A 16480-nucleotide genomic window follows, 5' to 3' on the forward strand; every position below is an offset into this window, starting at 1 on the left:
TCTTCCTGTTAGCACAATGAATACAGTGTGACTGATAATGAAATGTGTCACATATAAAAAGTTTATCTGATTACTAACAGGACATGCAGAGACAAAACTACTTTACCATGGTACTTAACATATATTTTAATTTAGTCACAGCAACAAACAAAATTGTTTATCAAGTTCAAAAGGCCATTAGAATATAGCAAATCTTGTTAGATGTTAGAAAAGCCAAAACCCACCTATCAATCATACACTATATCTTATTCATCTTCTACATTATCTACAATATAAAACAATACTACTAGCATATATAAAGACAAGCAAACATTTCCTTTTGGATATTCCAAATTAATTAAGCAATTACACGTCATTCATGAAACCATTTAAAAAGAAGTTCTAAAAAACTGAAATAAATTGGGACTAAAAGCAATTTAGATTCAGGTTGGGACAGCAGCACTAGTAAACGTGCTCCCTTGGATAAGCAACTAATCATCGGGGTTGAGGGTTCAATTTACCCCTCTTTAAAATGAGGAGATTGGTCTAGTATTAGAATCCTAAACTAGTAGTAATGCCCTAAGTTAGATTTTGTTTAGCGCAGGCAATGTCTTAAAAAGCATCCAAATTAGCTGGCAAAATTTAAGATACTTAATTTGAACATAAAATCTGAGGGAACAAAATCAATTTTTCAAGCCTGGGTAAGCTTCTGCACATCAGTAACAGGTCAGACATAAAAGCAACTGGATATGCTCCTGTGATAGGACATTCAGTCACATTCCCCACCATAGCCCTACTCTTACTACTGGCTAAACATCACTGACCTGCCGACATTTGTTTCTATCATGAGTTAAATCTTCTGTAACCAAGACTTTTCAACCATGCTTTACAACGCACTGACACTCGGAGCAGGTTTATTTTTTTTGAGAGGGAGTCTCACTCTGTCACCCAGGCTGGAGTGCAGTGGTGTAATCTCAGCTCACTACAACCTCCACCTCCTGTGTTCAAGTGATTCTCCTAATTCTCCTGCCTCAGCCTTCCAAGGAGCTGGGATTATAGGTGTGCACCACCATACCTGGCTAATTTTTTTTTTTTTTTTTTCCCAGTAGAGACAGGGTTTCACCATGTTGGCCAGGCTGGTCTCAAACTCTTGACCTCAAGTAATCTGCCTACCTTGGCCTCCCAAAGTGCCAGGATTACAGGTATGGGCCACTGCGCCTGTCCACATTTTTTATTTTTGTACTATATACTAGGGTTCTACTACCAAAGAAAGGAAGTATTAGCTTATAAAGTTTCTTTTACCATTTAACATTGTATCTCTCACACATCAATACCACTCAGGAAATAGGAAGAAATGTTGAAGTGCCATCAAGCAAGTTTTACCTATGAATCTGATCTTGCCTGCTTGACCGTACTGGAGCCAGACCATCGATTTCATCAAAAAAAATAATTGATGGGCGCATCTGATAGGCCTAGAAAGTAGATTGAGTGGTCATTTGTTAGCATAAACAACCTCAAACACGTAGACTTAATATAAACCATTTTAATCAATTTTCATTCAAACATGCTTACCAGAATTTATAAAGCTGAATATACACCATTTCAATCAGCTTTTCTTCAAACTTGCTTACCAGAATTTATAATTTTTCTTTTTTTAATAGATGGAGTCTCACATTGTCACCCAGGCTGGAGTGCAGTGGCGTGATCTTGCCTCACTGCAACCTTTGTTTCCTGGGTTCAAGTGATTCTCTCGCCTCAGCCTCAATTTATTTATAACTATTTATAATTTATAAATTTAAATGTAAGTTCCAATAACTGGGTTTTAAGAATTCAAACTAAATTATAATGACATATGGTTTAATTTTCAATTGCATTTTCGACTAGAAGTCTTCAAAAGACATACTCCACTGGTTATATACCTTAGATTTCATATAGCTATCATTCCTGGACACACAAAAATATCTACTGAAGACTACCTATGGAAACAAGACAAAGAATAGAAGACAGTGACATAGTCTTTCTCCATGTCAGGATGGGAAAACATTATTTAGCAAGATGCCACAGTTTTTATCCACTTCCATAAACATAAAATTAAAAAAGAACCTCAGGAGAGTTCCAAAAAGAGATTTAAAAGCATTTGCAGCAATACGTCTCAGTAGATCAGAATGTATTATCTCACAATGTGCTGTCAATACAATCTGGGATATGAAAATGAAAGCCACCCCAGGGCAGAACTAGTCTCCAATTCCCAAACTGAGCCATAATTCACTGCTACTATCTCGAAATATGAGATTACCACTCTCTTCCTAGGCATGAGACCTAAGACTCCAAAGAACTAAGATCCAATTATTTCTTTCCCTTCTTACTATAAAACTGTTCACTGTAGGTCAGTGTCATCTCGACATATAAAAGAAAATAATCTAGAAAGATTACATATTTAGTCTAATTCTTTTGGGTTTATTTAGAACACTGATTAAATGTAAGAGTTATCTAATCCTCACACACATCTGCCTAGATTACAGAACTATCCAGATATATAAAATTTTAATATCGTACCTGATCAAATAGCAATCGTAGCTGTCTTTCAGATTCTCCTACCCATTTACTTAGACAATCAGCACCCTTCCTCATGAAAAATGCTACTCTTTTATCCCCTTGACTGCACTCATTGGCAAGTGCTCTGGCAACCAGTGTCTTTCCAGTTCCAGGTGGCCCATAAAACAAACAACCTCTGTAAAACAATACATTAACATTTTAGTATTACATTTAAAAAGTAGACTTTTAAAACAAAAATTAGGAACCAATTTCATGATTAATTAGAAAATTAAAATGTGTAAGACAACTGAATTATTGTACAGTTTCATGCCATAAAGCACAACTTAAAACCTGGGAGTTAACACTGATACTGTAAAATTTATATTGAAACTGTAAATAAAACTCTATTTGAAACATTTTAACAATTCATCATGTTCATCATATTATCTCACCTTGCATCTGGAATCACATATCACAATCATGTAATTCAATTTGTATGGGAGAAAACTTAGGTTGCAAGGAAGAAATGTAAAAGAAAATTCAAGAAATTTCTTTTTAATTTACTAAATTACTTTAACTAGGCACGTCCAACATTTCCTGTAAGAAGTAAATGTTATTTAATATTAATAACTTTCCGCGTTATTTTTAGAGATGGGGTCTCACTGTTAGCTAGGCTGGAGTGCAGTGGCATAATCATAGCTCACTGCAACCTCAAACTCCTGAGCTAAAGCAATCTTCCTGTTTTAGTGTCCCAAGTCACTGGAATCACAGGTGTAAGCCACCACGCCTGGTACTTTCTAATTTTTTTTTTTTTTTTTTTTGGGAGACAGAGTCTTGCTGCATTGCCCAGGCTGGAGTGCAGTGGTGCCATCTCAGCTCACTGCAACCTCCGCATCCCGGGTTCAAGCAATTCTCCTGCCTCAGTCTCCCAAATAGCTGGGACAACAGGTGCCTGCCACCATGCCCAGATAATTTTTTGGGTATTTTTAGTAAAGACGAGGTTTCACCATGTTGGCCAGACTGGTCTTGAACTCCCGAACTCGTAATCCACCCACCTCGGCCTCCCAAAGTGCTGGGATTACAGGCGTAAGCCACTGTCCCTGGCCACTTTCTAATTTTTTAACTTACAAAATTTAATTTAAAACCTACCAATGTTTACCTGTGATTGACATATGGTACATTACTTATTTATTTATTTACTTATTTTTTAGAGATGGTGTCTCGCGCTGTCACCCAGGCTGGAGTGTGGTGGCGCAATCTCAGCTCACTGCAACTTCCGCCTCCCATGTTCAAGCAATTCTGCCTCAGCCTCCCAAGTAGCTGGGACTACAGGCGCATGGCGCCAGGCCTGGCTAATTTTTTGTATTTTAGTAGAGACGGAGTTTCACCACGTTGCCCAGGCTGGTCTCGAACTCCTGAGCTCAGGCAATCCATCTGCCTTGGCCTCCCAAAGTGCTAGGATAAAGGCATGAGTCACCATGCCCGGCCCGGTATATTACTTTTATGATGGGGGGAAGTTTATTAACTTTTAAAAGTTTATTTAAATTATTGCTTCTACAAAGGTGATTCAGAGAGAAAAGTTGTATAATGAAAAGGGAAAAGGGGACTATCGCTTAAAAATGGGTTAATAAGGTATAAGAACTACAAGAGGCAAGAGTAGCACAGATTTTCAGCTAAAATTAAAAATATAATTAAATTACCTTGGGGGTTGAATTTTAAATTTTTCAAAGACTTCTGGATAAAGTAATGGAAACACCACCATCTCTTTTAGAGCTGCTATATGATTAGACAGGCCACCAACACTATCAAATCGTACCTGGTAATGGAAGCAAACATTTACGCTCTTAGATTTGGAGTCCAGATTAAAATATCACCCCACACATTAACTATACCTAACCCATACGCAATGAATTAATAATATCTTAATTGTGACCTTAAGATTAACAAAAAACGTCTTTAAAGGTTAGAGTTTTGACTGAAAAGAAAAATCATCAGTTCCTTTTTTTAACTTTAAAACTAAAACAAAGCACATTATAGATCAAGCATATGTTTCAAAACAGAATACTCACTGAAGAATCTAGTTGCATTGGATCAACATCGGCAAGGCTTGCTCCAATTTTCATTCGATCTTTATACATGCCTTTTAATTCATCTTTTCGAAAATTTAGTGGGAGGCACCTATTTAAAACCACACAAACCCATCAACTCACCCTCCTTCCCAAATTCCATGTTTAAATATAAACATTTAAGTTAAAAAAAAAATCTAAATTTCAACTGGAGCAATCTTAAGATATGTATTTTAATTTCCTAATTTTCTATAATAGGTCCAGAACTTAAGTGTTCAGAAATATTTATAGCTGAAGCTTTATTATGAAATTAAAGATACATAATGAAATAAAAATACCAAGATGCCACAGGCACTGTAAAGTGATTCATGGTGGTGAAATCAGGTAGTACCAACCTACATTTTAATGGAGCTGTCTAACATAGACAGGGTATTTACCATTTGCCAGACACTGTTTTAGTTTTAGGTGCTTTACATGGATTAAGTCAATAAATCCTCACAACAGTCTTATGAGAAAGGTATTATTATTTTTCCCATTTTAAAACAGAACCAAGACATAGAAAGATTAGCTGATTTGTCCAAGATCACCCAACTAGTAAATGGCAGGGCCAGGAATCAAACACAAGTGGTCTGTCTCCAGACCTATAACAACTCTGCTATAATACCTCTCAGAAAAAATATTCACAGTCTACCAGCATTTGGATCCAACATCAATCCTCTCAAGCAAGTTCCCTAACTACTTCCTTTTTTGTTGTATTGTTTTGTCTTTTGCGTTTTTTCTGAGACAGAGTCTCACTCTGTCACCCAGGCTGCAGTGCAATGGCGTGATCTCGGCTCACTGCAATCTCTGCCTCCTGGGTTCAAGCAATTCTCCTGCCTCAGCCTCCTGAGGAGCTGGGATTACAGGTGCGCACCACCAACACCCAGCTAATTTTTGTATTTTTAGTAGAGATGGGGTTTCACCATGTTGGACAGGCTAGAAGTTCCCTAACTACTTTCAAAAATATTCAAAAATAGTTACGGCCAGGTGTGGTGGCTCACGCCTGTAATCCCAGCCAAGTCACTTAAGGTCAGGAGTTCGAGACCAGTCTCACTTCTACTCTAGTCTGAGTGACACAGTGAGAACCTGTCTCTATTTAAAAAAAAAAAAAAAATCCAAGCACCTAAGCACTGCATTTTCATTTACTCAACCACATCTGTAAAATGTAAATAATCCTTGCTCTATCTCCCTTAAACAATTATTGGGAAAATCAAATAAGTTGGTTAGTATATGTGAACTTATACTACAAGGAGTTATGAAATGAGTAAAGCCTTCCATTTTCCTTAAGAGTTCCTCAAAACTTATCATTATTCTAAGAAAAAAAAAATACATGAAATGAAAAAGAAAAGGTTATTTCCTTAAGTCACTGTTTGACCAGAACCACTGTGGGCCATATATAATGATTTGTCAAGCGGGCCAGGCATGGTGGCTCACAGCTTAATTTCAAAGCTTTGGGAGGCTGAGGCAGGTGGATAACTTGAGGCCAGTAGTTCGAGACCAGCCTGGCCAACATGGCGAAACCCCATCTCTACTAAAACTACAAAAATGAGCCAGGTGTGGTGATGCACACCTGTACTCCCAGCTACTCAGGAGGCTGAGGCAGGAGAGTCGTGTGAACCCGGGAGGTGGTGGTTGCAGTAAGCTAAGATCATGCCACTGTACTCCAGCCTGGGCAACAGAACCAGGCCCTGTCTCAAAAAAAAAATTTTGGCAAGAAATCAGTCATATGTTCTAACCTGTTATTCTGTTTCAATTGTAGGTAATTCTAAGAAGACAGTATTCTAGTTTATACATTAACCTGTTGTGCAACTTTTTAATCAGCCAGTCTATACTTATATCCAAATTATTGTTTTCTTATCAATTTTTAAAAAATGTATCTGCTAGTTAAAAAAGGCATTGATATGGCACTTACCTATTGATAGCCCTATTACGACTCCTTTTCCTTCGCCTCTCAAAGTGCTGTTCATCCTCAGAGGAAGAAGATGAAGTCGAGTCACTACTGTGGATTGCATGCCTTCGCCTAAAGTAAAAAAGAAAATTGAAATCGTGATAAGGGACGGCAGGAAAAAGAAAAGGCATAAGAAAAGCATCAGAAATATCTAATGCTCCAAAAAGGTTTATCATAAAATTATTATATCTGCTGACCCACTGACATAAACTTTGTTGGCGGAATCTTTCAAAGGGAATAAAAGACAAACAACTGAGAGGAAAGGAAAAAAGACTGAGGGCTGTGGCAGAGCTGAATATCAAATGTTCATGAAGACAGAAGGCAGGGTGACTTCTTAGTCTTGATACAAACCAGTTATTCTTGAAGTGAAAGGTGGGATAAAGAGGGTATTAGAATATTTTGGGCTGGGCATGTTGGCTCACACCTGTAATCTCAACACTTTTGGAGACCGAGTAGGAAGGATCACTTGACAGGAGTTCGAGAACAACGCAGCAGGACTTCATCTCAACTAAAAATCATTTGAGCAACTTGGCAAGATTTGGTCTCCACTAAAAATCAAAAAGCTTAGACAGGTATGGTTGTGTACATCTGTTGTCCCAGATACTCAGGAGGCTGAGGTGGGAGATTTGCTTGAGCCTGGGAGGACGAGGCTGTAGTGAGCCATGATTGCACCACTGCACTGCAGCCTGCTGGGTGCTGGGTGATAAAGTAAGCCCCTGCCTCTATTAAAAAAAAAAAAAAGTATTTGGGACTGTAATTTGAAACTATTTTCAATATTACACTATATATAATATTCACATTTGGGAGGAAATCACCTACTTTAAAATGTCAAATAACTTTTTTGAGACGAAGTCTTACTCTGTAGCCCAGGCTGGAGTGCAGTGGCATGATCTCAGTTCACTGCAACCTCTGCCTCCTGGGTCCCAGTTGAGCAATTCTCCTGCCTCAGCCTCCCAAGCAGCTGGGACCACAGGCACGCACCACCCTGCCCAGCTAACTTTTGTATTTTATTTATTTATTTATTTTTGGTAGAGATGGGGTTTCACCATGTTGGCCAGGCTAGTCTTGAACTCCTGACCTTCTGATCCGCCCACCTCAGCCTCCCAAAGTGTTGGGATTACAGGTGTGAGCCATCATGCCCGGCCTAAAATATCAAACAATTTTAAAAGAAGGACATGAGATTTTATCTAAACAAAAGGGTATCAAGAAAGACTTTTTAAATGCTAGGAAACAGTGAAGAATAAGATGGCCTTTTATCAACAGTATACCATCCACTGTAAATTCACAACTGTCACTTAACAGCTGTGTAAATGCGGATGAGTTACTCAACCCATAAGTTTTCTCACAAAAAAGAAAGACATACTATCAAATACTTAGGCTGGTTGGTAATACTAAATAAGAAGCCGGGTATTACAAATATACAAGAAAATTTTTAATCACTTCTACCTTTGAATGGTTGCAAAAGACTCACAGAAAAAAACAGAGTCTAGCTAGGAAGAACTTTAATTAACTTGCTCAGGGTCTAGAACTTTGCTGAGTCAGAGTGCAATGATGGTAAGTAGTTATTTCCAAAAATATAAAAGGTTCACAATCTATTATCTGCATAATGTAGTTCCAGAAACGTATATCCAAAAAACTCTGAAGTTATTCCATTATTCCCTTGCAGCAAATCATAACCTGACATAGTACAAGGCAATTTTTAGTTTATATTTTGTCCCACTTACTATGATTATTCATATGTTTTACTACAGAATTATTAATATATTTGACTACACAGTGCTGGCTTGGAGACCCTAGAGATGTTAATGTTGCCATACTACATATGTTGTGTGTTATCTGTAAATCCAGCCAAAAAGTCTGAATTCTGAAACACAAATGGTTTTCCAAGGGTTTTGGATAAGGGGTTGTGGAAACACAGAAATGAGAAAATAATCTTTCATCCATCCATCTACCCAAATACACCCAAGACCATCTTTGTGATCAGCCGGAAACTAAAATTATTATATCCAGTACAAGTCTACAATTTTATATGAAAAACTAACTTATTCATTATTACCATATTAGACTTTAATGTATTCACATAATTTTATGTGTAGTCACAGAATTCAGACTAACCTCCCAATTAATAAAAAAGACTAACATTAACTGACTGCTTTCTGTACCGTGTGCTTGATGTAGTATTAATCTTAATTAAAATTGTGGAAGTGGATTCTTAGTAGGCTCAATTTACAGTTAGGGCCAGTGTGGCTTCCAGGTTAAATAATTTACTCAAAATATCAGAATTAGTCATCGATGTTGTCAGAATTCAAACTTATATGTTTATTCAAAATATCTGCATTCTATACATTACTATACTGATGATTTCCAGTTTTTTATTTCACAACCAATAAAGTTAAAAGCAAACAATAACACAACCTGTGGACCAACGTGAAATTTCTGACATTTGATTTGCAAAATGGAGATTATTTTTAAACATCAAAGTACAGTTATAACAGCAAATACATACAGCACTTAATGTATGGCAGACACTACTTTAAATGCTTTACATGTATTAACTCATCTAATTCTCACAATACTGAGACAGGTTCAACTATCCTCACTTTACAGATTAAAAAAACTGAAACAGGCCGGGCGCAGTGGCTCACACCTGTAATCCCAGCACTTTGGGAGGCCGAGGCGGGTGGATCACTTGAGGTCGGGAGAGAGTTCAAGACCGGCCTGACCAACATGGAGAAACCCCGTCTCTACTAAAAATACAAACAATTAGCCAGGCATGGTGGCGCATGCCTGTAATCCCAGCTACTCAAGAGGCTGAGGCAGGAGAATCGCTTGAACCCGGGAGGCAGAGGTTGCGGTGAGCTGAAATCGTGCCATTCCACTTCAGCCTGGACAAAAAGAGCGAAACTCCGTCTCAAAAAAAAAAAAAAAAAACCAACCAACCAAACAAAAAACAACAACAACAAAAAACTGAAACAGAGTTAAGTAACTTGCCAAAGGCCACTAATAACTAGCAGAGCTGAGCTCCAAGCCTAGACAGTCCTAGCCATGGGTCCAGGTTCTTAGCAATTAATTACTCTATACTGTAGAAAGGTCATTACTTCAGTTTGAAAACACTGTAAACACTATTCCACAAGGTAGAGAAAGAGGGAATCCTCCCCAAATCATTCTATGAAGCCAGTATCACCCTAATACCAAAACTAGGAAAGGACATAACCAAAAAAGAAAACTACAGAGCAACATCCCTGTGAACATAGATGCTAAAATCCTTAACAAATTACTAGCTAATCGAATCCAACAACATATCGAAAAGATAATCTACTATGATCAAGGGGGTTTCATACCAGGGATGCAAGGATGATTTAACATACTCAAGTCAATAAATGTGATACACCACTTAAACAGAATTAAAAACAAAAATCACATGATCTCAATAGATGCAGAAAAAGCATTCAACAAAATCCAGCATCCCTTTATGATTAAAGCTCTCTGCAAAGTTGGCATACAAAGAACATACTTCGATGTAATAAAAGCCATATATGACAAATCCACAGGAAACATAATACCAAATGGGGAAAGGTTAAGAGCATTCCCTCTGAGAACTGGAACTAGACAAGGATGCCCACTCTCACCACTTCTATTCAACACAGTACTGGAAGTCCTAGCCACAGCAATCAGACAACACAAAAAAATAAAAGGGCATCCAAGTCAGTAAAAAGTTAGTCAAACTGTCTGTTTGCTGATTATATGATTGTACACCTAGAAAACCCTAAAGACTCCTGCAAAAAACTCCTAGAACTGATAAAAGAATCCAGCAGAGTTTCAGGATACAAAATTAATGTACACAAATCAGTAGTAGCTCTACTACATACCAACCGGCCAAGCTAAGAGTGAAACAAGAACTCAACCCTTTTTACAATAGCTGAAAATAAAACAAAATACTTAGGAATATACCTAACCAAAGAGGCAAAAGACCTCTACAAGGAAAACTACAAAACACTGCTGAAAGAAATCACAGATGACACAAACAAATGGAAGCACATCCCATGCTCATGGACGGGTAGAATCAATATTGTGAAAACGACCATACTGCCAAAAACAACAAATTCAACATAACTCCCATCAAAATACCAGCTATCATTCTTCACAGAACTAGAAAAAACAATCCTAAAATTCATATGGAAGCAAAAAAGAGTCCGCATAGCCAAAGCAAGTCTAAGCAAAAAGAACAAATCTGGAAGCTTTACATTACCTGATTTCAAACTACGCTATAAGGCCATAATCACCAAAACAGCACAGTACTAGTATAAAAATAGGCACATAGACAAATGGAACAGAATAGAGAACTCAGAAATAAAATCAAATACTTACAGTCAACTGATCTTCAACAAAGCAAACCGAAACATAAAGTGGGGAAAGGACACCCTATTCATCAGATGGTGCTGGGATAATTGGCAAGCCACATGTAGGAGAATGAAACTGGTTCCTCATCTCTCACCTTACACAAAAATCAACTCAAGATGGATCGAGGACTTAAATCTAAGACCTGAAACTATATAAAAATTCTAGAAGATAACATCAGGAAAACCCTTCTAGGTATTGGCTTAGGCAAGGGTTTCATGACCAAGAACCCAAAAGCAAAAACAATCAAAGCAAAGATAAACCGGTGGGACTTAATTAAACTAAAGAGCTTTTGAACAGCAAAAGGAAGAATCAGCAGAGTAAAATGGCAACACACAGTATGGGAGAAAATCTTCATAATCTATACATCTCGCAAAAGACTAATATCTAGAATCTACAACAAACTCAAATTAGCAAGAAAAAAACAATCCCATCAAAAAGTGGGCTATGGACATGAACAGAAAATTCTTAAAAGATACACAAATGGCCAACAAACGTATGAAAAAATGCTCAGCACCACTAATGATCAGGGAAATGCAAATCAAAACCACAATGCAATACCACCTTACCCCCACAAAAATGGCTATAATCAAAAAATCAAAAAATAATAGATGTTGGTGTGTATACAGTGACCACTTCTACACTGCTGGTGGGAAAGTAAACTAGTACAACCACTATGGAAAACAGTGTGGAGATTCCTTAAAGAATTAAAAGTAGAACTACCATTTGATCAAGCAATCCCACTACTGGGTATCTACCCAGAGGAAAAGAAGTCATTATTCAAAAAAGATACTTCCACATGCATGTTTATAGCAGCATGACTCGCAATTGCAAAAATGTGGAACCAACCCAAATCCCCATCAATCAACAAGTGGATAAAGAAGTTGTGGTATATATACACAATAGAATACTACTCAGCCACAAAAAGGAATGAATTAATGACATTCGCAGCTACTTGGATGGGATTGGAGACTATTACTCTAAGTGAAGTAACTCAGGAATGGAAAATCAAACATCATATATTCCATGTGTTCTCACTAGTAAGTGGGAGCTAAGCTATGAAGATGCAAAGGCATAAGAATGACACAATGAACTGTGGGGACTCAGGGGGAAAGAGTGGGAAGGGAGTGAGGGATAAAAGACAACAAATTGGATTCAATGTATACTGCTTGGCTGATGGGTACACCAAAATCTCACAAATCACTACTGAAGAACTTACTCATGTAACCAAATACGACCTGTTCCCCAAAAACCTACAGAAACAAAAAATTTTAAAAAAAGGAAAAGGGGCTGAGGCAAGTCAGTATAATCCATTTTCATAGGAAAATGTTTCCTAAATCTGAAAAACAAAAACCAAAAATAAAATAAATAAAAAATAAAAAAATGTTTTAAACACACATATCTGCCCACATGTGCTCATCCCCCAATCTCCATTTTACTACACCCACAGACACTGGACCAGCACTTTGAATCTAACCAAGAACTTCAACTTCTTGCCAGTTCTAATTCTTTGACAAAAGATGAAGAATATACTGAAATACTAGTGATGCAATTGTGCTATTATGTTACCTTATTCAAAGGTAACATTACCTTTAAAAATAATTAGCCAGGCATGATGGCACAGGCCCATAATCCCAGCTACTCGGGAGACTGCGGCAGGAGAATCACTTGAAAACAGGAGACAGCAGTTGCAGTGAGCCGAGATTGCGCCACTGCACTCCAGCCTGGAAACAGGCGAGACTCCGTCTCAAAAAAACAAAAAAGTCAGGAAAAAAAAAAAAAACTCCAAATAATTAGAGGAGAAAAAAAAATCTGTAACAAGGAGCTACTCAACGATGTGAGGCTTTTTCCACAGGGGAAGACTAGGCACTGTGAACCAAATATGGAAACTCATGAACATCAAAGGGATAAAAACAACAACAAAAAAACCCACATACATTGTAGGTGGTAACTGTAGAGTCAGTCAACCAACAAGTATGTTACTTCCAGAAACATACGTTCATTAAAGATGGGAGAAGAGGCCAGGCGCGGTAGCTAACGCCTGCAATCCCAGCACTTGGGAGGCCCAGGCGGGTGGATCACCCGAGGTCAGGAATTTGAGACCAGTCTGGCCAACATGGTGAAACCCTGTCTCTACTAAAAATACAAAAAAATTAGCCGGGTGTGGTGGCAGGCGCCTGTAGTCCCAGCTACTAGGGGGGCTGAGGCAGGAGAATTGCTTGAACCCAGGAGGCGGAGGTTGCAGTGAGCCAAGATCGCACCACTGCACTCCAGCCTAGGCGAGAGAGCGAGATTTCCTCTAAAAAAATAAAAGACAGAAGAAATAAAATCCCAAAGTGGCTGCCACTCTTAGTACTGCTGGATCAAACAGAGATCCACCCCTTGAGTTAGGTAACCATAACAGTGCCTCGGTCCTGTGCCTGGTGGTGGTGGGGATTCTAGGGAACACTGTACCTTCCTTTCCTTTTCTGAAGATCATTACATTTCACCACCAAAATAGAGGTCTTTACATTCTAAGGGGCCTGTGAGAATACTGACGTGCAGCCTCCTTTCAAGTGCAATTAATCTTCAGAAGCCCTGAGAGACTGAGTTTGTCTTCCTGATCCTCCAGCCTTTTGGACCCTGGTCATATGAAATAGGATGATGAAATAAGAAATCTAGATGTACACTTGTGATTCTTACAATGAATTACAATGAAATGAAAAGACCTAGGGACACAAAGAGCATTTCTTATTTTTCCTAAAAGAAATCAACCTTCAGCACTTATAAAGGTGCTGCCTTCCATGACCAAAACATGATCAGAAGGTCTGTTTCTAGGAGAAAACTTCCAAGAACTGTTCAAATAATTGAAATATCCTAAGGCTTCGGTCTTACTTCTGAGAAAATTATAATATTAAGGGAAAAAAGTACCATTTCCCATACAAATAAAATTTTTTTCCTGGTTTCTTAGTCTTCTCTCTCACTGATGAACTACCAACATGCTACTATTACCATGATTATTCCAATGTATTGATGAGGAAGTATCAAGAATTATCTCTTTGACCTGGTGTGGTGGCTCACACCTGTAATCCCAGTACTTTGGGAAGCTGAGGCAGGTGGATCACTTGAGGTCAAGAGTTTGAGACCAGCCTGGCCAACATGGTGAAACCGCGTCTCTGCTAAAAATACAAAAATTAGCTGGGCGTAGTGGCAGGTACCTGTAGTCCCAGCTACTCGGGAGGCTGAGGCAGGAAAATCGCTTGAACCCAGGAGGCAGAGGTTGCAGTAAGCCAAGATCGCACCACTGCACTCCAGCCTGGGGAACAGAGCAAGATTCCACCCTGCCCCACTTCCCCCAAAATAAGTAAGTAAAATAAAAATAGAAGATTTATCACTTTGGACTTAAATCTGACCAACAAGCAACAACCGTTGGGATGTAGAAGGAAAAGAAATCCACAAATATTGAACAGTCAAAGAAAATAAATGTTTCCTACAACAGAAGAGGAACAAATTATAAAATAGATCCAGAAAATGATAACCAGAGTCATGAAAGGTCTAGAGGCCATGTAGCTTAGAACATCTGACATGGTAGGAAAATGCATCTGTGATAGTATGCAAAGAAAAGACTAAACCTATATTCTAACTTAATGTGAAGATTAAATGAAACAATCTATGTAAAATGCTTAACACAGAGACAGGATTACAGTAAACCCTGAGTCTATGGTTGCTCTATTATTAAAGTGTGGAAAAATGGAATAAACTACCTTACTAACGTAGTTACTAACACTTCCTATTAGTGGAAGCAAAAGCAAAAACTAGTCAGTGGTACTGGGGATTAGACTACTAAAGGCATAGAAACTAAGCTCTCCCAAACACACAATTCTAAAATTTTATCCTAATACACCCAATCCTGAAAGTCTAGAGTCCAGCCCTAACATAACCACAATTATGTTGTCATAAATCAATCACTATTTCAGAACCAAACCTGTTCATTCGTTTACAGTAAGGACTTCTTGGTCCTGCAGAAGATAATCGGTATCTTGGTCTTGCAGGAGAAGCTGGGCCACTATAAAATATGTTGGGCTTTCTCTGGTGACGAGGTTCTAAAAAAAAGAAAATATTTTGCTGTTCATATTTTAAGTCATTTATGTTCAGAGGGTTGCAGCTGATAACATGTATAGCACAGACACCAACCAACCAAAAACACACACTGGCCATAAACAACCATTGTGACTGTAGAGATGTGTAACAGGTGATTATCAGCCTTGCATGTTCATGCTCACAAGTACTGTGGTATAATAGTAACATAAATCAAAAAGAAGTCCTATCTCTATACAAACTGACAAACTAAGTAGAAAGCTGTGCAATTTAAAATAAAGAGAGATATAAAATTCAAAAATAGCCCAATTATTTGCTTTTGTCAAGGCTAACATTTAACTTTTTTCAGAGAAATTATTTGTTACAAACTTAGGATAGGTAAAGACAACAGTAATGAGTATTCAACAAAATGAAAATATGAAAAATACCAAAAAGACAAGAACAACAGAGGAGAAGCAGCAAATATAAAGCTAATATAATCACATCTCCTGGAAAGAGTATGTATAGCACTTACTTTCCAGTGGTGCCTGGTAGTAAACAGTAGCTTTTCTCTGTCTAAGATAATATCGTTTCTGATTATCTTCTCCATCTTCTTCATCTTCATCATCTTCATCATCATCATCTTCATCATCTTCATCTTCATCTTCACCATCATCTTCATGTTCCTGGTCTTCACCCTCTTCAGATGATTCTACGATTAAGAGATACTTACTTCCAGAAGGACACTCAGCAAAATGTTAACAATTTTTAACATAGGTGAGTTGGGAAAGATCCACCCTTTTAAAGCTTATCTACTCCTAGATTGTTCATGGGAAGAACTTATAATTCTTTTCCAATATTAAAAAACTGTACAAAAACGAGAGGAAGGAAAAAAGGAAGCAGAGAAAGAAGTTTGAAGACTACTGTTAAGCAACTACCAAACTAAAATTTATAATCTTTCTATGAATTTCATTAATATAGGTGACTAAACTTAAGCGTCCAAGTTAACGTAACTTTTTGACAAGTTTTCAAATTTCCTCATTAAGCTTTTGCTTTCTAAACTTAAGTTTGACATTTCACCCAGCCCATCTGGCTGTCATGGAGTTACATGCTGCATAACTCAATCTACTTATGATTATGGTAAAACATGCTCACCAAACATTTAAAATGCATTTCAGAAAACTGATTTTCACTCAAGATAAGTTCTAATAGATATGGTAATGAGTTCTAAATGGAATAGCAAAACATAATTTTCATCACCTTTAAACTAAAAAAGAGATATACAGCATGTTGTCCATAGCAGATGTATTACACGTGCAAACCAATATTATTTGCTTTAGACTGCTGATTTCAGTTACTTTCCCAAACAAAACATACTATCCTTTTAAGCTCTCCCCTGTCCCCACTTTTAAGTTACCAATCCTCTGATCTCTCACAAACTACCATAAATGTCACACTT

General features: G+C 37.7%; 1 protein-coding gene across 1 annotated transcript in view; it reads right to left on the reverse strand.

Moving 5' to 3' along the window:
• Positions 1 to 16480, reverse strand: part of ATAD2 (ATPase family AAA domain containing 2) — an 82310-nt gene that overhangs the window by 39110 nt on the left and 26720 nt on the right. The window contains exons 7-13 of the mRNA XM_038000172.2: positions 15557 to 15733; positions 14930 to 15047; positions 6532 to 6639; positions 4584 to 4692; positions 4215 to 4330; positions 2536 to 2710; positions 1363 to 1451 (exon numbers count right to left, since the gene is read on the reverse strand). Coding sequence (XP_037856100.2) covers positions 1363 to 1451; positions 2536 to 2710; positions 4215 to 4330; positions 4584 to 4692; positions 6532 to 6639; positions 14930 to 15047; positions 15557 to 15733 — 892 coding nt within the window. The remainder of the gene's footprint in view (positions 1 to 1362; positions 1452 to 2535; positions 2711 to 4214; positions 4331 to 4583; positions 4693 to 6531; positions 6640 to 14929; positions 15048 to 15556; positions 15734 to 16480) is intronic.

The sequence above is a fragment of the Chlorocebus sabaeus genome, chromosome 8, assembly GCF_047675955.1.
Source record: "Chlorocebus sabaeus isolate Y175 chromosome 8, mChlSab1.0.hap1, whole genome shotgun sequence".
NCBI lineage: Eukaryota > Metazoa > Chordata > Mammalia > Primates > Cercopithecidae > Chlorocebus > Chlorocebus sabaeus.